This window comes from Maylandia zebra, linkage group LG7 (assembly GCF_041146795.1).
Source record: "Maylandia zebra isolate NMK-2024a linkage group LG7, Mzebra_GT3a, whole genome shotgun sequence".
Lineage (NCBI taxonomy): Eukaryota > Metazoa > Chordata > Actinopteri > Cichliformes > Cichlidae > Maylandia > Maylandia zebra.
The window spans coordinates 20,349,467-20,370,205 of record NC_135173.1 but is presented as its reverse complement, the minus strand read 5'-3'; the positions used below and the strand labels follow the sequence as shown (position 1 = coordinate 20,370,205).

General features: G+C 41.1%; 1 protein-coding gene across 2 annotated transcripts in view; it reads left to right on the top strand.

Annotated features, from left to right (window-relative positions):
• fbln1 (fibulin 1) overlaps positions 1-20,276 on the top strand; it is a 34,531-nt gene extending 14,255 nt beyond the window's left edge. Inside the window, exons 10-17 of one of the 2 annotated variants that reach the window (XM_004563825.5) lie at positions 41-166; positions 345-470; positions 1,114-1,233; positions 1,711-1,842; positions 1,959-2,082; positions 6,599-6,744; positions 8,403-8,543; positions 19,713-20,276. In XM_004563825.5, the coding sequence (XP_004563882.3) occupies positions 41-166; positions 345-470; positions 1,114-1,233; positions 1,711-1,842; positions 1,959-2,082; positions 6,599-6,744; positions 8,403-8,543; positions 19,713-19,852 (1,055 nt within the window). In that variant the 3' untranslated portion in view covers positions 19,853-20,276. Of the gene's footprint in view, positions 1-40; positions 167-344; positions 471-1,113; positions 1,234-1,710; positions 1,843-1,958; positions 2,083-2,862; positions 3,922-6,598; positions 6,745-8,402; positions 8,544-19,712 lie in introns of those variants that run through there. The other variant, XM_004563826.4, reaches the window with a different exon arrangement.
• Positions 20,277-20,739: the final 463 nt, after the last annotated feature.

Sequence of the window (20,739 nt, the reverse complement as noted above, 5' to 3'; positions counted from 1 at the left end):
ATATCATGGTGTTCTCTGTCGCTTGCACCCCTGCTTACAGATATCGATGAGTGTAAGACTACTGAAAACGTCTGTGGAGGTCATGCGTGCCTCAACATGTTGGGGTCTTACCGATGTGAGTGTGAAGCTGGCTACATGTTCAATAGCATCACTCGGCTTTGTGAAGGTAAACTGTTTTTCTTTTTCTTTTGCTTTGCGTTCTTACGTTGGTAGCTAAATCCAAGTGTATCCTGAGCATGTAAATGCCCACAGCATGTATGTGTGTGTACTACTTCTAGTTAAAATAAGCATTGAAGTCACAATTTCAGCTTCTTACTTTGTCAGTTTTGGACTTTTTGTCTTAGATGTCAATGAATGCAGGCATTACCCTGGTCGTCTGTGTGCTCATAAGTGTGAGAACACTTTGGGATCCTACAAATGTAGCTGCACTACAGGCTTCGCGTTAGCTGCTGACGGCAGAAATTGTGATGGTAAGACAATCAAGTAATTTGGGAGACTTTATAGAGCCTAGATACTGTTGACTAGACAGAGTTTATGTGGATCTGGTAATCAGAATCTTTGTGGATCAATCTCCTGCTCCCCATGCATTCCTAAATGCGTTTTTGCCCCCGATGCATCTAACGGAGTGTTGGTCTGAATGTCAGATTCTTTTTTTTTTTTAAAGAAGAAAGGTGCCATATAGTATAAGGGACAGTCAATAACATGTCTCCCCTCTGACTTACACAATAGAAATCCTGCATGATCTGACATCCCAGTGTTAATGTTTTTCCTGTATCATAATAATACTGGTCCAGGATCAGGGAAGCATTCAGTTGCAATGTTGATCCTGGACCAACATTATTATGGTAATGCTGGAACAAGACCAACAAAGAGATAACCGATACACCTAGATACCCCTGTGTACACTGGGGTACACTTTCAAGTCTAACTTAAGAAATATGTTGCTGTATATCTTCAGCCTACGTAGCATTTTACCAGTCATCAATCTAGGAGTCATATTTTTTAGGTAGCTTTCATAGTTACTTGTTCTTTATCCATAAATAGGTAAATATTGCATTACAGACACATGCACGCATACATTTTGATGCTAACTTTGATACTTTCTCTGTGCAGATTTGAACGAGTGTGAGAGCACCCCATGTAGTCAAGAGTGCGCCAATGTGTACGGTTCCTACCAGTGTTACTGCCGCCGTGGCTACCAGCTCAGTGACCTAGATGGCACTACTTGTGAAGGTAAAGTTGAAGCATGTGAACTGCAACTGATACTCAGTTTAATTCAGTTGACATTTTATTGTATAGCACCAAATCACAACCTCGAGGCACATTGTAAGGTAAAGACCCTACAATAAAAGAAGGATAGCAGAAAAAAACAGAAAAAAGCCTTATAATCAGATGACCTCCTATTAGCAAGCACTTGGCGATGGTGAGAAGGAAAAACTCCCTTTTAACAGGAAGAAACATCTGCCAGAACCCAGGGCGGCCATCTGCTGTGACGAGTTGGGGGTATTAGCCGAATTTCCACAAATAGGAACATTCAAACATGCAGATCAGCCTTGAATTTTTCTAGACATGACCTGACAGAGACGTATGTGAGAACGCTAATGTGTGGCACATATGGATCAGACATTAATGGTGGTTGGCCATCCTTATTATGTGTATATAAATAAAATGAATGTGTTACAAATTCACCTTTTTCTTTGACGTTTCCAGATATAGATGAATGTGCCCTGCCCACCGGAGGTCACATTTGCTCCTACCGCTGTCACAACACGCCTGGCAGTTTCCACTGTTCCTGCCCCGTCAATGGCTACACCTTGGCGGTAAACGGGCGCAGCTGCCAGGGTGAGCTCTCTGTAATGTCATGTTGCAGTCATGTGGCGTTTGTTGGAGGCCCTTTTTCCCCAGCTTTGGGAAAAAAATCATGTTAGTGACTTTTAAGACCCTTTTTTGTCTTTCAGATATTGATGAATGTGTGACAGGAAGCCATACGTGCACAGAGAATCAAAGCTGCTTCAATGTACAGGGAGGATTCAGATGCCTGTCTTTCGAGTGTCCGAACAATTACAGACGGGTCGGAGAGACGTGAGTATTTGAACTGGTGCAGATTCTTTGCTGAGCAGGGACATGTTTATGAACAGGCATAACTATGATTGTGTTGTCTGTGTTACGACAGAATTAAATTGAATGAGTTTACCCCTATTACACATTAAAACAAATTCGTAAAAATATAGTAAATTTCACATTTTTTTCGTGTATTTTTTTTAACCACATATTTAATTTTAGCATTTATCAATTACTATTTATGGACCATCACCATTTAAAAAAAAAAAAAAAGGCATAAAATAACCAATTGCCAGGACATTTTCTGTTTTGTTACATAGTTTCATGCAACACTCAAAGAACACGGTCTGTGCTCCATATAGTTAAATTTGAAACAGTCACCATCTAAAGAGCTTTAAGTTTACATATCAGGCTTTTTAAAGCACTCCTGGTTTGTATATGGATCAGAGCCCCTGCATGTCCAGTATGCTCAATGCTGGAATGATTTCAGTATGAATCTGGCTGTAGCATGTTTTGCTGTTTCCGAGTGATGACATGCACATGGGTGTTTTTCAGTTTAATTTTGGCGCACATGACGATGACAGTGTGTACACCCACACCCTTGTTTGGAGGCACCCAGTGACAGAACGTTTTGCATGATCCTAAAGAGGGCACTATAACTGAAAGTGATAATTCCTTTCTCTGCATGCCATGCACGGCAAATGAAATTTTCACCTGATCTCCCTTTCTCTTTCTCTCTTTTTGCCCGTTTTGTTCCGTCTTGTCCCGTCCTGCCTCCGATCTCTTTTTTTTCTTTTGCAGTCGATGCGAACGCTTGCTTTGCAATGAGTCTGTCCAGTGCCTGACCATGCCCCTGAGAATAACCTACTACTACCTCACCTTCCCCACCAACATCCCCATCTTCACCACCATCTTCCGCATGGGCCCCTCCCACACCGTGCCTGGCGATGACATCCACATTGCTATCACAGCTGGCAACGAGGGCGGCTTCTTCAGAACTGAGCAGATGCCCACTGGTGGTGTGATGTCAGTGGCAAAGCTCATCAACAAGCCAGAGGACTTTGAGCTGTCTCTGGAACTGAGGCTGCGCCGCTATGGCACAATCACTACATACCTGGCTAAAGTGCTGGTGTTTGTTACCCAGGAGGAGCCCAGAGTACCTTATAATCCCCTACTAGAATAAACAAAAGGGATTCATAGGTTTGCACAAGTTTTTACCCCCTTAAAATGGATGTGGCATATTAACTTAATCTCACTAAGAAATCAGAAAAATTGCAAAATGCATGCAAGAGTAAAGGATGGTGATGCAATATAGCCTGCTATATATTAATGATTACACAAGTTAAGTATAGTTAGAGCATGTACAGGTAAAAATATAATTCAAATTTTCATGAGTTTCTGGCAAGTGCAGGCCTTTCAGGGCTACTGCTGGTCCAAAACTATGGTACCGCTGTCCCCTTTATCTTGTCTGCTATTGAGGCTTTTTTCTACTACAGTTTTTTAAATGAATGAACTCAAATACTACTCTGTCTCCTAATAAATGCACATTAAACATGGCACATTATTTTTTTAATGACACTGTAAAATACATTAATCAGAAGGAAAAACAATCACAATTTGTAGTTGTATAGCATTACACACAATAAAGCTTTTGTTTTAAACAAAAAAACATGGATTATTATTCAGGAGTTTATATTAGGACCAACAGAATGCATCTTTTTAGGTGAGGCATTGTCAAAGAAGCCACTGTAGGTGGCGTTCTAGGTCAGTGTAACTCTCAAAATGGTAACAACCCAAGTCTGCCGACAACTGAGTGTAATTTGATGATGGTTGCATGATAAAGTCTGACATTTTGCAGTATTTTATGGTTTATGTGCTGGATGAACAGTTTTCTATTAAAACTGCAATAGAAATAACACATGTTCAAGTTAAAACCAGTGTTTGATAATGGTGCTTTGTGGGGTTTAATCAAATACAGCAAAGGGAGCAGTTGGAATGTGAGGCTAAGTCACAGATGGAGGCATGAAGATTTCCCCTCACAAAGTTTCATATTACTATTATTCCAGTAGTTTCAGAACATTGCGTATATTCTGTTTTGTCATTAAAAAAAAAAGTTCTTCAATTACAAGAAAGTGTTTTAGTATTTTAAACATTTTAGTGCTAAACAGCATTTATTAATGTTATTAGATGCCATTAAAGTTAATTTTCTTGTTTTTTTTTTAAAGGGTTTCCTGCATTATATCTGCAAACATATGTGCAAACCAGGCTGTATTTTTGTCTTTAAAAAAACCTGTTAAAAATCGCAAACAGCAAAACCTTCAGTCACTAACTACACGTAATATATAAAGTACTTAGAGTGACTCCACTCCTTCAAATTCCAGTAAGCCAGACTGACACCAGACTTTGCATTGTTACTCCTGCTTCCCAAATGTCACTTACCATTACCAGTGATTTTTTTCGTGCACATCTCTTTAGCTCCCGTTGCACAGATTTCCACTGCATACTGCGGGTGCAAACCCCAACACAGACAGACAATTCCAAATGAAGGCTGAGTAAGTGACATGAGAAGAGATGCAGTGGGAAAGGAGAGGGGAAATGTGCACCAGCGGAGATTATAAATAGCTTGACATGCTGTGAGGGTGCTGCCTGAGCGGCTGTGGCTTTTAATAACTGTAAATGCAGATTTCTCAGGTTCCTCCTGTCCCGAACGTTTGGGCTAGTAAGGATGCACTTGGTCCCTGTTGGGGATAGCCTTAAAATAAGAGTCTAGTGGCGTACAGGAGTTTTTTCCTCCCCTTTTGACATTGAGTTATGGGGCTCTGGGCTCTGGCCGGTGGTCTGAACAATTTGCGGTACAGCAACATCACCGCGCACAAAATGAATGATGCCCTGCAGTGTTTGTGTTGGGGCGTTATCAATGTGCTGACTATAAATAATAATTACCAAAAAAATAAAAGGCCCTACACTTGACCAGAAGACTTTCATCCAAAAAAGTCTGTTTTTCTTTCTGGTCTGAGAATATTGGGGTTTTTTTCTCCTGGGCTGGGCCACGTGAGGCATGGGGACATGGAGAAGGCGCGCATATGTTCATGTGTGTCCAAGTGTGTGTGCATGAAATAAATGCACACATATTCACAAATGAAGACGTAGAAGTTTTTTTTGTTTTTACACTGAACTGTAATTACATTGAGCTGATGCCTCTGCTTTGAAGAGCCCATCTGAGTGTAAAAGGGTTAGGGTTTGGGGGGGGGGGGGGGGGGGGGGGGGGCAGTTCACTCTAGGTCATTGTCTTCTCATAAATTTACTCTCTACCCCAACAGCTTTCACCTCATCCTCTAGAGCCCCACTTGGGTCTTTCTGCAGCTCAGGCCGTGGTATTATAAACTAGGAGAACATTTTGTGGGTTTGGCCCAGAGCAGAGCAAAACCTGGACCCGCCGCTAATTGCTAATTACAAGCCCCTACCCAGTGGTGGCTTGACTTTTTGTCAGGGGCTTCTCTCCTCGCTCTCCATGAAAGGAGCCCTGCAACCCAAGCTTGGGCTTGAGCTTTGAGCTGCAGCAGATAGGTCCCCCGAGGAGCGCCAGAGATCCACGGGCATGACTCACAGTGTGGCTATATGGCTGCCATGCACATTAACTGGACTTATACATGACAACATGGATGTTTTCATAACCCAGTGTAACCGTGTACTGACTTGCCTCCTTTGTTAAACTCAAGCAAGGCTCAGCTTGAGTTTAACATCTTGAATGTCATAATCAAGGCTTTTATTTTGTTCCAAAAGTTCCCAAATGATCACAAGTTTTCAAACTCTTGATTTATGGGGTTGCTAATGCCTTAGAAACCTCTCTAAAAAAGCTGTCTTATGTAGCAGACAGGTAGTTAATAGTGATGTTTCAGGTGGCGTTAGCTTTAGGAGCCAGTAGAGGCACTCCAATCCCTCCGACCTGTCACTGATTAGTCTGTGGAATAAACAAAGCCCTAAATAATAGGATGAGAGCTGCCCTGGGGAGAGGCTGGGGAGTTGTCTAGTCATGTGGCTTACAATTTAGGAGTCTTTTAGAACACTCCCTTTCCCCATAAATCCTCCTCAAGAGATTATCTGATGTGAAGCCGGGGATGCTCTGCAAATCCAAATATTTTCCTGAGCAGGTTGTGGATCATTCTGTAAATGTAGTAATTCATTTCCCACACAGCTTGAAATAGTGGATCAGAAAGACATCAATGACAGCACAAGTCTCCACAAGCTACAAAGTTTGACTGTGGCATGAGCCTTAGCCATTGTTGGTTTATTATTCTTCCAAACCACATAGAATTTGAAGAATTTGATTGTTTTCTTGTGCCGAGCGCTACATTCAGTGCCCCTTCTGCCTCATTCAAATAGTGTTTGTGCAACAGCATCGCGCTGCCCTGATTTGTTCTAAGGTGGTTAGCTTTAAGCAAGCAGAACCTAAAAGGTCAGAGGCTGTGCATGTTTTCTTTTCCAATTATTTTTTGTTTTGTTTTTGGTGGGTAAGTATGTTTGTTCACTTCTTCAGAGCGGCGAGGCTTGAACGGTCTGAAGTTGTTCGCTGTGTAAAGTCCTGTCAGCCCAATAACATCGCCTGCGTTCTGGACCCCACGCACTCAGTGTCACACACCTTCATTTCTCTGCCTACTTTCAGAGAACTACCAAGGCCTGAGGGTAGGTACACGACTATTTGAATAGTCACACAAAAGGTACATAATCAAGTAAATAAAGCACTAAACACAAGAGGGGTTTTTTCTATTTAAAGAAAAAGGTTTTCAATGTGCCGATATCTTGTGGTCTCTGAAGCTAAGCGGTTGGCTGCTGTTTTATATACATATCTTCTTATTATTTTCATTCAGCATGTGTCCAAACCTCTTAACTGTCTCCAAACTGCTCAACCCGAGCTGTCTCTCTAATGTACTCATTTCTAATTCTGTCCTCCCTGCTCACTACCAACGCATTAGCATTTACAGCCCTGCCACATCCAGTTTGGCCTCCTGTCTTTTTGTTAAAGTCGCCATCACCAAAATATACATCATTTGGTAAACCATTCTTTTCATCTTTGCTGCTATTCTTCTGTCACAAAATTACCCCTGACACTTGTCTCCACCATGCCTCCCCTCTTCTCTTCATCTCTCATCTGCACTGTGCATTGGGTTGGACTGTGCATTGGCATTTAAACTCCACCTAAAATCTACCTTCACAATCTCCACTCCTTGCCTGTTCCCTTTTACACCTGTCTCCCTCTCATTCACACACATGTACTCTACTTCTACTGACTTTCATTTCCTCCTCCTCTCCTGTTTCATATATGTCACACAGATAGACAGTTGCCTCGGTCATAATAATAATAAAAAAAGACCTTAGCAGGTCTTTCAATCCAACCTCAGATGAACAACAACACATGCAGTACATTTGATTTAACAGCATGTGGCTGCTACTTACATGTATACCCTCTTAATTCCTTAGTTTTTCACTGCTTCTGCATTTTGGATTAATTTTTATGGAATATAATGATTAATATGTCAAGTGTTTTTGTTCATATCATGTTGTTCTTGAATGATTTTAACACCTATTCTAAACCAGATGATTTAAAAAAAAATTAATATTATGTCTTGATACACTAAACTGTCAGAGGTGCTTTTTCTTTTTACCATGACTATAAATTTTTTTCTGGACTGGAAGAATTCCTTTAGCATCACCAAGTTTAAAAAATGTTTATCTTTCTTTCCAAATCTCATCTTTTTTTCAGTGTCATTCTTCTTCTTCTTCTTCTTCTTCTTCTTCTTCTTCTTCTTCTTCTTATTATTATTATTATTATTATTATTATTATTATTATTATTATTATTATTATTATTATCTTAATTTTATCTGCTTTAATCTCTGAGCTCCCATCAACTGCTTTCTGTACAGTTGCCAGAATCCGTACGGCTGCCTCTGACACCCAAATGAGCTTTTCCATGAAGTCCTCAGTGGAAGACAGTTTTAGCTGGCTTTCCCCAGAGAACTGCTGCCACATATGTAACAACTGTAATCATTTGCAGGTTGCGACAGCTGATAAGCATCTTTTGGCTGTCATGCAGTGTGTGTTTCAGACACAGCTGTTCTCAGTGTCACTTCTTGTCATTCCTCATATGTCCTGAATTGGAGTGTAAAGAACTAGTGCTAAAAATCCTTAAGGTTTCTCTGACTATCACGAACACAAGCACTGTCATCACACACTTTATTGTATTTCTTTAAAAAAAAATTAAATTCAGAAAAAACAACAGTTGGGACCGGCTTTGCACAGCAATCCCACTGTCTTAACTTCTTCTCCCTGAATAATTCATCAGAGATCGTCTTCCTGAGAACAACAGTGCCAGCCTACGGGTCCTATAACTTCGGGAGTTACGATGTCAAGTTTGACATCCTGGAGGGCAACGTGGACAACGCCTTCGACATCATCAAGCGAGTGGAGAATGGGCTGTATGTGGGTGAGTACAGGGTATTTTTTGCTTGTCTGGGTGAACCAATAGCACATTCAGACAAGAGTGACTTTAACGTGTAACACATACCACCCGATGGTCTCTGTGACTGGAAATTGCATTTTCTTTTTGACAAAGGAGGTGGTTTTTCTGACCTCATCTCATTTTGAAATATATATATCTATTTTACAACAAATCAAACGCACATGTGTGCATTTAAAAAGTGCAAGAACAAAACAGCACAAAAATATATTCACGATGAATGTATTGACATAAGTACATCTGACGCAGCTTGTTATGGTCGTTGCAGCGTGGTGGCATCATGTAGCTGTCATCGTCTTCACGGGGGCTCCTCGTGTCTCTGTGCTCGGCGAGCTGTCCTCTGAGTGGCTCTCTGAGACAGACAAAGGCCTGTTTCTGCCTGACCAAATATTTGGCATCGGTTTTCACAGTCTTGTGGTTAAGCAAAGTACCATTTAATTCACTTATCCATGGCTATGCTTATCCCAAAGATCATTATTTTCCACAATAAGTTATGGTGGCCTGAACGTGCAAGAATAGAGGGCATAAATCTACATTTGTGTGTTCGTATGCATGTGTGCATGATTAATTGCTGTTGACAGGCAATTCATCATAACTACCTGGTCAGTAGCTGCCACTATGCACAAAAAAAAAAAAAGGATTTGCACTGTTTCAAGTAGGAGCAGCAGATACCATCTCCAGCGGTGTGTAACAACAACAGATGTTTGGGTAGAAGCCATTGGTATACTTTAGTGTGGTGGTGACCCAAGGCTACTGGTGGTGTCTGTAGAGGAGCAGAACTGAGCCTTGGCTGAGGGAGGATGAGGGCGTTCTCAGCCCTGAGATGACACATTGTTGGACCTGCTTAGGTGTTTTTGTTTAGTTGGTGTGTAGATGCAGGCAGGGTTGGTAGATGAAGTATAGTTTCTTCCTTTTCTCCTTGTTCTTCTTCTCCGAGTGATGGATGAAGGGATGGCTTGTCAGTATGCACATCTGTCTTTAAAGAATTAAAGGGAGGGAAGGAGGAGGAGAGAGTGTGTGGCTGTCACTGGTTAAGGCCAGACTGGTGCGAGCACGCAAGTGTTCCTCTTTCATGCACTTGCAGAAACAGATGTGTACTTATCAAATACACCCAAAGACATGGGAGAGAAAAAAAAACAGTTTATCACCAGCAATAACTCACATAAATTCCTGTAAAACCAATTATAATTATATTGCACTGTCTTGCGAGTGGTGTATTTTTCTTGGAATGCACAACGGTGTAATTCTACATGAACGATAAGCTCTGTTTTGTAATGTGTCATCCACTGTGCACGTCTGTGTGCATGTGTATAAAGAGGGTTTAGGAGAAATTCCCTGTTTATAGCGGTGCTCATTTGCAGGGGCAGCGTGTGTTTGCGCGAGGGAGAGCAAAGAGAGCAAAAGAGTATGGAGAGAAAGACAAAGCGAGAGACTGCAGTTCAGTCAAAGAGGCCGGGAGAGAGAAAATATGTGCAGAAGTAATCCTGGGCGCTGTGCTTCATGTGGTTAAATGTATTGTTCCATTTCCCTGCACTAGGCCTCAGTGTCTCGCCGAGCATTAGAGCACTTAAACTGACGACCACATGAAAGGCCTGTTTGTGAGGAGCCACTTCTCTCCCAAACCCATTGGATGCTTATTGGATGCAGCTCTTGCATGTTAGCACCAGTTGCCCATCACGTATCCAAATTGAGGCCCTGCGCACTGGAGCCTTTGGTCACTGACTACTTGCTGTGAAGTGTGGCGTCCATGGTGTGATGAAGGCCCTCTTGGTTTTATTTAGTGGGTTGTGCTGCTGGTGCTTTGGCTCGCAGATGCAGCTGTTGCATAACCATTGTGAGGCTAGCTGACGTGTCACTTAAGGAAGCTTAGTTTCCAGTATCTCCAGTGTGTCTCCAACAGTGGTATTACAGCTTGGTGGGATGTGAAGAGTAGCAGACATTGAGGCTCCACTAATGAACAAGTGTGTGAACTCAAACTGACTTCGGTCATTATTTTTGGCCACTTTTTGTGTTATTGAACGGGACAAAAGAGGCAATTAGCAGTCCACAGAATCTGTTGCTAACTCGAAAAAAAGTGATTCTTAAAAAGGTCTGATTGGCTGCTGCTCTTTTCCCTTTCACTCCCTATTTTAAAACCCATCAACTTTAAAAGTGCGCACATGCATGCGGTGTAGCCGTAGACATATGCACGGACGCATACACGCGCAAGCACACACACGCACATGTACAGCACTGGCTGAGAACACACCACAATGTAAGAACCACACCGCTCTTTCATAGTTCCCGGTCATCCATCACTGGCTTCAACAGCTCTGTCACATCTGGATAACAACCCTGATGCATCTGTGCAAACAAAGACATCCCTCAGCACTTGGAAAACATAATCACAACCAATCAGACGTGGACAAATTCCCAGGATGACCACAACAGTAGCGCAACAGCGACCACACAAAGAAACATCTCTTCAGGTAGACAAACACCAGATTCTCCAAAGTGTTTTATTTGTCACCCGTCAAAAAGTGTTGGAAGCAGTCATTGATTTTGATTAGGGGCAGGTTGTTTGAGTCGGGTTGATGACGGGGTGATTGACTCTGGCAGTCAGCGGGAGGGTAGATGAATCCTGCTTTTAAAAACACTGGCTCGGTGGCTTCAGCTGGAAGCACGAGCGTGGTTTGAGGTGTTAATAAAATGCTGGTAGTTCCCTTGTTTGATTGTCTACCAGCGAACTATCATCCAAGAATGGTCATGCTTTTTCTATCACCACGTATCAAGGCCAGCTCAGAGAGCATGGAAGCGTTCTTTTGACTTTAACTGTTACTGAGAAGGCTTCTCTTCATGTGACCGCTTTAACTATAAGTAACTATACATTCAGCCACAGCTCTTATGCTATGCAATCTCCACTTTCAGTTGACACAGCCAAACCCCTGACCAGGATCCTTGTGTGTAAATCCAATGTACAACACAATCAGTAGCCAATCATTGAATGAACCAGTCACCACACATTTAGTCATGCCTTGGATTTGTTCAAATGACTCCTCTTCATGAGTAATTATTTGTCATGGAAGGATTTTAATGTGCCATTAATCATTGCTGTCTGCATTTCTTCTTCTTTTAAGTTGGAAAAACAGATTTTATTGTGTAGTATTGATGTTTATCTTGCTGGATGGCAACAGATTACGTAATGACTTTGTTTATGAATCACAGCCATGATGTAGAGAATCTGTGAGTTTGAGACGCTGGGGCTAAATTCCATTCCAGTTTGAAAGGCAGGTGGAAATATGCCTTAGTGGTTTATACGATGTCCAGAGATAAATATCTTTCGCACTCCCATTGGCACGATGTTGGCAGCAAGCGAGGTAGCCATGGACAAAGCGCCTCTGTGCAGGTAGTCGTGGTCTTCGATGCTGCCGTCCACAGTGACTGGCGGAATGTGAACCTTCTGTGTGAGACATGACCGCCTCTGAGCCAGTGAAGCCTGCAGCTCTAGCTTGTGGCTGTTGCTGGTGAGAAGCTGAGGACAGCTGTGGCGATAAGCAGACAACACGCCGCTCTGCTTCGAGCGAGGCTGTTATTTGGCTGGATCTTTACACGGCCCACCAGAGTGCGCCAAGCCCACGAAGAATCCCTGTCGGGAGATTACAGTATGGCTAATCAAAACACGTTCTCCTCCACACAGTAATCCCACAATCAAACACACAGCGCTCCGCTCGGGTGGTCCACCGCTTTCAAATGTACTGATGAAGAGATAGCGATGCAGCAATGTCAAGCTCGCACAGACATTCTGCGTACCCAGTCAGTAAGTCAAGTTACCAAGACACTGGTGTGAACACATATAGTACACATTGCTCGCAATAAAACTGTCGCAATAATTCATTATGATACACTTATCTCCCGTGCTTTGGTGATCCATTTAATTTACACTCATCATTACTCTTTGCTTTCCAGCACTGTGTTTTTAAGAAAAACCAACTGTGTTTAGTTAACCACTCAATTCCCAAAATTAATGCCTGTTTTTAATCCACGCTCATGATGTGACTTGCCCAGATAGATAGCAAAGTGCGCTAAAAGCTCATGAACACGCTGTATACTTCAGTTCTAATGCATAATAAAGTGCAATGATTTAAAATGCAAACAGGGCAGTTTTTCCTCACATACGCTTTTATCCATTTAGTCTACATTCAAGTCTATTTTATGCCCCTGAGCTATGGTTTTTCGCTTTGAAAGGTCAGTTGTAATGTAGTGCAAAGGTTGTGGTAAAGATAATGGTGCATGTTATGTCATCTCAGCTGCTCTGGCCCACAACTGCTAAAACAGAAAGTCCAAGAAAAGAACCAACCAGTTCCCTAAGGCCACTTCAGTGATGTCACAGCCCATGCGTGCCACTGTCCAACAGTGAATCACTGTTAATTGGCCTTAAAATACCAAGCCACACAGACATGGATGGGGTATACATGGGTCCCACTCCCTCTTTGGAGTGGTCAGAGTTGTGTTTGGACAGCCTGACCTGAGTGGCCATCAGTGCACCAGTCAGAAGATAAATACAAAGTCAGACCCTGAGGGGTCTGTACGCTGTCTTCGTACAGTTGATTATCCTGCCGCGCCGGGACATTTGAATGTATTATATTTCAGCCAAACTGAAGGGTTATCAAAACTGAAATTGCTTGTTTTACTAATGGGGTAACAAGGGAGCTAGTTAGCAATTTCTTTGGCTTGCCTTCGAGTTTTTATGGAGAAAACCTTTCAGGCAGTAAAAAAGAGTTATTGAAAAAGAAACCACTCTTTGCTCTGTTTATACAAATGCCAGCAGCTGTGAATCAGTAAGAGATGCACTTGGTACATCAGTGAGAGATCCGGATGATCTCACAGTTACTACAGTGAGGGTGCTCAAGAATGTCCTCCAGTACCCTCTTTGTATACTGGAACTTTGTACAGCACCTGGATGCTCTCCAGGGGTTTCACTGCAGTGAGCATGCATAGCGCCACAACCAGCATGTCATTATACAATACTGCGGTGAAGCCAATGCATACTTTTCATTTGTCTCTGGTGTTAAACCCGTTCATTTTGGATTTTGTCATACACTTCCTTGCTGAGTTGTAGAAACCAGAAAACCCCGAAATTGTACTGTTTACATGTAACCCTTCAATATTGCAGACCTCGTGGCCATGAAGGATGACAAATGCCTCCTGGCATTTGCTTCACTTTGTTTTGGGGGCAGCGTCTCTGCTACTACTATGTGTTTATTTAGGACTGTTTTCTTCATGGGAGGCTACTTTATTGTGTGGTGGGATGCTTCTGGGGAGTGGACAAACTGTACAGCTGTTAGGGTTTAGTGTGATGGTGGCTGTTAAAAACCAGTGGGGTCACCTTTGCACCCTGCGGCAGATACTTCAAAGAATTGGAAAGACACCACAAACTTTTCCGGCATTACTTTGCAACTTTGCAACCCAGTCACAGGGCATGCTGTCAGCTGTAGAGGTTTGAAAACCTTCCCGTCTTTATTTATATGAATCTCAGGTGGCATTGCAGCAAATCAAAGTCAACCTGTTATGTGGATGTTGGCCCTTTGCCTTATAGCTTGGAAGAAATGTTAAAGATGCGTATGTGGTTGTGGTTTCACCTCAGGTTCGCTGTGAGTGCGTTGAGGCCCAGCTGTTAGCTGATGCTTTGCCTTCACTGAGGATACCACTGTGCTTTTGATGGGAAGCTCACGGAAACACAAAGTCATCATGTTGGGATTTCGCTGAGGTTTCCGAGAGGTCATGTAAAACGACTATGGTATCACGCTACTTCGTGCAGAGTTGGGCGCTTAAGCCCACAGTATAATGACATAATGACCCTTTCTTGTCCTCAAGGTTCACAAAAAATAGTTCACATGAGGTGTGCAAGATAACTGTGGCACATCTTATATAGATGAACATATATAGGATTAAAAGAAATTCCAAAATCTGAAGTGAGGCACCCTGAACCATGGTTCATGTTTCTTTTCAAATGCTCTGAGAAAACTGAAGGATTTGGACGAGCCATTGCAAAAATTCCGGACAGCACACTTTTGCACTCTGCATGTGCTAATTAGACCACAAACAAATTTACAAAACTCTAATGGGGCCGACACACATACCACATAGCCTTGTTTAGATGCCCTAAATAAATTTTAGTTTAGTTTAGTCTCTGTGTTTTTGTTATTTATTTATGTGGTAAGATTTTTTTTGTTTTACTTTTCACGGAAACCATCCTCTGGAGTTTTAATGGAAAACTTAACCTCAGCTGGCCCTGATTATAAGTGTTTAGCCGTAATTAGATATAGGCCACAATTAATGCAATAATAACATTTTTTAAAAATGCCCTTAATGTGGACTTAAACCCATCTGTCCTTGCGGTGGTCCATATTGTGCTCATAACAACTTACTCATCTTCATTGCATGATTGCTCATCCCAGGACGGAAGCTTTTGATCAGATCTCGTTTGATTTAAGCAAATGAGCAAAGAATGAACCTTTGCACTGATTAACTCCACTGGCGTTGCATGCCATCTCAGCTGGCTTATGTCTGAAAATAATTTTCCGACTCAAAATCCAATCTCTTTTTCCATGTCAGTTATTTTCTTAATATTGCAGCTGTTGTTAGGTTTAAGAAAAGGTTAGTTCTCTCTGACAACGCTAATGGTTTGGAAACAATAAAATCTCAGACCCGGGCCCCTTTAGTGTCACTACGCAACAGAATCCCAAAACACCAAAACAAGGGGCAACCCTGGTAGAAGTGGGCCCCATTCCACACTTCTCCAAGTGCTTATCACCAGAATCTGCTGGAATCTGTTGTGTGCCCACATTCCTGGCTCGGAGAAGGACAAGAGAGCAAAATAAAGTGACAGAGAGAAGGAGAGACGCCAGTCTAAGTTCCTATAGCTTGCCCCTCCCAGAGTTAAAGATCGATTCCTGGAGAAATGCCTCCATGGCTGTATCGCGTGACTGCAACTGCTCCCCTCCATCAAACACATGGGACTCATTTAGCCTTGTGGGCCACAGTGATGGTGCCACAAACGCCAGCCCCCCTCAGGAAGGGAAGAGAAGGGAGGGAAAAAAAGGCGAATATGTGAGTGGGGGGCCATCATACAATGCCAGTGTCCCACAGGACCCAGTGCATGGCTCATAATGGATCATCATTTGCCCTGTAGTGAATGACAACCAAATGGATTTTACTGCCTTTTTTTTTTTTACAAGTACCACAGGAAAGAGCCTCATAATTCATAGTGATCTAGGCAGTGATCTGTCATTTTGATCCATGCTGAGTTAAACTCTTGAGTCATCCTACTAAAGGCTTTAACATGTTACTGACTCAGATGAGTATGAGAAGCAGAAGTAAATGGGGAAAAAGAAAGAGGGCGGCTGAAGGTGTGATAGGAGGACAGTGTGGTGATTGTGCTGCCTGACTATACCACCGATAGCTGTTCAAACAGGCCAGAGCTGAAATGTCCCCAGCCCTCTGCAGAGAAAAGTCTGTTGACAGCTTGTGTAAACACTGGCATTTTTCCCCCCTCTAATCGCATGTTCACTTAAAAAGAGCACCCAATGAATTCCATGGGGATTCAGTAATGCTCTGTTGCAGTATGTTTATTCTTCCATCTGTTTTACCATGATATCACTGTGTCTTCTGTTTATGGGGTTGTTCATTGGCAGATCTTTGGCTCATTAACAGCAAAGGTTATTTGAAACTCATCTAAATTGATCAGCTGATGCCAAAAAAGTAGGGAAACGCATTTTAAGCAATAAATACTATTCAGTATTCATTGATGATTACTTCACTGTTCTTTAAAGATCGACCCAACTTCCAGCCTCCACTCTATTCTCAATGACATAGTTTTGATAGAGTTGTGATATGTTAGCTTTGCGTGCGGTGGTTTGAACTGTGCCTCATTTTACTTTGTTATTCAGAACTTTTCATTTGCTATAGTGATCTTTAACTATACATATTTGTTTCTACAGTAGCATCTATTACCATCACGGTGTCTGGTAGTTAACATGCTCTGTTTTTAATAGGTTTGCTGGTCAATATCTAGGCCAAAATCTCAAGACAGAAAACAAGTCACATATACACTTTATAATTTATTAATCGTTGCATTGTGAGAGAAAAGGAGGGAGAGAACATAGAATCTCTGCATATTCAGTTTGACTTTTTGTTTTGAGTTGACAGGCCTGATTGCACAGACAGTGAAGAATAGAGCTAAAAAACTCCCAAATCTGTTGCTCAAAAGCCTGATTAATGAACAGTTAAATATTTCCTACTGAAGAAACAACTATTGATTCATCCCTTTTTTGTGGATGGATCAATAGATCTCAGTCAGTGGATGGTAAAACATAAGGTATACCCTAGACGTGGAAGTTAACAATCTAGCACACTGGACTGTGGGCAGAAATTTTTTACTACATTTTACTACAGGGAATAGTGTACACCATTAGTAGAAAATGCACTGGCTGGTTTGAAATATATTTATCTGATAGATTCCCATTTTTTTGTATAAAAAAGTCTTCTTCACAAATGAAATCTAGTCATGGAGTTCCACAAGGTTTTGTGCTGGGTCCAATAGTTTTCATTTAATACATAAAACCTTTAGCAGATATAAAAAAAATACTACAAAGTTTGTGTCGTTCAAATGATAGTCATCTTTGTTAATGAAGCCAAACGGCACAAATCAATTATTTAAACTGCAGACATGTCTTAATCACACAGGAAGTGATTTGCAGTGATGGGGTGAGCCCCAGATAGTAGATACTTAATGATATTCTCTGACTGCGAGTCCCAACAAAAAATTAACCACTGGCAATGCAAACTGAGTGAGTCCTGAATTAAAACTTTCTCAATTTGAAGGGAAGGAGTTGAACCCACTACCTGTGAGAGCAAATAATATCATTGATTAACACATGACAGTTGATTGACTTATACATTAGAGGGTTATATAACCAGGGAACCACAGAATTGCTTCCTGTGTACATGTCCCTTTAAAAAACATAAAAACCTGTGTTGTTTTAAAGTTATAAATCCAGACAAATTAACAAAGTTTTATACTACTGTGAGGAATCTTGGAGTCATTTTTGTATAGGATATGACACATTAATCAAATATCTAGGTCTGCCTCCTTTCGTCTACACAGTTTTGCTAAAATTTGGAAAATCCTGCTGTAATACTACTCTTTCTAGGCAGGACTATTGTAATTCCTTATCATCAGGATATTTTAAAGATCCAAAGTACCCCAGTGAGAGCACTACTAGAAGGAAAGATTATACATCTCACATACTGTATTAGCTTCTCTTCACTGACTTACTGTTAAATCCTTTTTGTTACATATAAAGTCCTGAATGATCCTACCTTAAAGACCTCATAGTATTATACTATCCCAATAGACCACTTCAATTTCAGGCTGCTGGCTTACTAATGTTTCCTAGACTTTCCAAGAGTAGAATGGGAGGCAGTTTTCAACTGTTCGCCCTGTGTCCCATGGAACCAGCTTCCAGTTTGCATTTGGGAAAGACACAAGTCAAGTCAAGTGGCTTTATTGTCATTCCAACCACGTGCAGTGGTACAGTACACAGTGAAATGAGATAACGTTCCTCCAAACCATGGTGCCACATATGACATATAACAGACAATAAGCACCGGAGTACTTAAGGTGCAATGTGCAAAAATTGCAAACAAAACAAAACAAAGACAGTGCAACACCATACAGAACAGAATGATACAGACACAAGACAGTGCAGACACAACAGTGCAATAGAAATGTGCAAAAGTCTGAGAAGTATGCAAAAAGCAACTTGATGTATGAAGGTGTGCGTGCTCAGGATGCTCTCTATAGTCCCTCTGTAGAAGGTGGTGAGAATGGATGGTGGGAGATGGGCTTTTCTCAGCTTCTGTGGGAAATAGAGATGCTGTTGGGCCTTCTTAGTTATGGAGCTGGTATTGAGGGGCCAGGGGAGGTTCTCCCCCAGGTGGACACCAAGGAATTTGGTGCTCTTGACAACTCTTCACCAGTCCATTAGCTGTTGCACCTCCTCTCTGTATTCTGACTTGTTCTTGCTGATGAGACCCACCACAGTCGTGTCATTGGCGAACTTGATGATGTGGTTCGAATTGTGCATTGCTGCACAGTTGTGAGCAGAGTTAACTGTACTTTTAAATTAGGTTTAAGACTTTGATTTTTGATAAAAACCTATGGGTTAGAAACTTAAAGGTTTAGTCTGCTAAGGGACTTCCCTCAGCTTTCAGGTTCTACCCTCACCCCTGAACAAGTCATGACAGATGGCTGGCCCTCCTTGATCATGGTTCCACCACATGTCTCTTCCTGTTAAAAGGGAGTTCCTCCTTCCTACACTTGCCAAGTATTTGCTCATAGGGGATTGTCTGATTGTTGGGTTTTCTCTATAATAATATTATAGGGTCTTTATCTTACAATATAAAGCATCCTTGAGACAACTGTTTTTGTAAATTAGTAGTTTATAAATTCAATTTTGATTAAACTTCATGTCCTAAGACTCTAGATGTGTATAACCATAGTATGCTGCAAATTCAGTTATTGAAGTTGGAAGAAAATAAGCTTGAAACTCAAAAATATGTTCTAAGCTATTATGCAACCTGTCTAGACAGATAATTTAAGGATATGCAAGACTGACAGAGCTATCAGACATGTGAAATTAACGACTGAAGAATGGCTAGTTAAAGCAAGCTGTGACTAGCTTGTGACTACATGTTACTGTCTTTTCACTTTTGCTGGTAAATTACAAATACAATCACAAACTGTCCTTAATTGTAGTGAGGTAAGAGCAAACACTTTGATCCTCAACACTATAAACCCAAACTATCCAGAGCTAGATATCACTAGGGTGAACAAAGAAACCATATTTAAAACACACAGAACTACATTAATAATGACAAAAAGACTCCACAATGACAACAGTTTCTTTGAGGAAAATTATTCTGACTGATTGTAGTTCCTTAAGCTAACCAACTCTCAAGCTTCTGAACAAAATAATTCTTTTTTTGTTTATTGAGATTATTGAGACATGTCATGATACAACAAGTAGTCTTGCTTAGCACGGATCTACACATTTAGCCATACTACTTTTTCTCATTCATCTTTGTCTTTTCCAGGTATTGTTCGCCAGGTGAAGCCTCTGATTGGTCCAGCGATGACAGTACTCAAGCTATCTATGCGCAACCTGACAATTCAGGGCGACTCTGGCCATAACATCGTCAACGTCCATGTGTTTGTCTCAGAGTTTTGGTTCTGAAAATGTCAAGATTTTACCAACAATCACAATATAAGACATCCATTGTCAACACTGTACACATTGGTTTTGTTATATCAATGGACATATCAGTGTTGAGGTTTTAATGTTATGTGTTGACTATGGAATTGCTTTTGACTGTTGCTGAGATGAAATGCTCCTAGCTGCTTCTGAAAAGAGCAATACACTTTGTTTTGATGACAAGCTCAGCATTATGTGCACAAATATGAAGAAACTTTATATTTTAAAAAGACTTTTTTAATTGAACGTGCATGCATTTGGAGAGGCCCTTAAAGGATATGGGGATTACATTCAGCCATACTCTTTTCATGATGTTTAAGCCTCTGTTTTTAAAACACCTACCTTTCCTTTCCTACTGTGCACAAACTTTTTTAAAGGAATAAACATTATTTTTTTTGTTACAGTATTTGTTATATCTGTTGTTTTTTCCTGATAACATTTGAAGACCAAAATTGTTTGTTATTTTAACAGCTTTGGTTCAGTCCTTTTTCCTATCCTTCATCATGTTTGGCATTGACATACCCAACACAGTTTTAATGTAAAACAAGGTATGCAATGCAAAGTAATTTCAAATTGCTTTACTACCTTAACATAGTATACCAACTGTAGTATAAATATTATTTGGGCTCATGTCATTCAAAGGCTCACTACTGGCTGTTTTAATACAAGTAATCCATAAATGTTAAGATCTCAGAAACAGATGTAAAGACTGAAATAAAATATATTATAAGGCAGAATTCACACATGGAGATGAAATTGACAACAGTATAAAGATGTCAGGATTTACAAGCTAAAACTGGAATTAAACAAAACAAAAAAATTCAAACCTTGTATCCTGATGGCTCAGAATAGTGAAGAAATATTTTAAA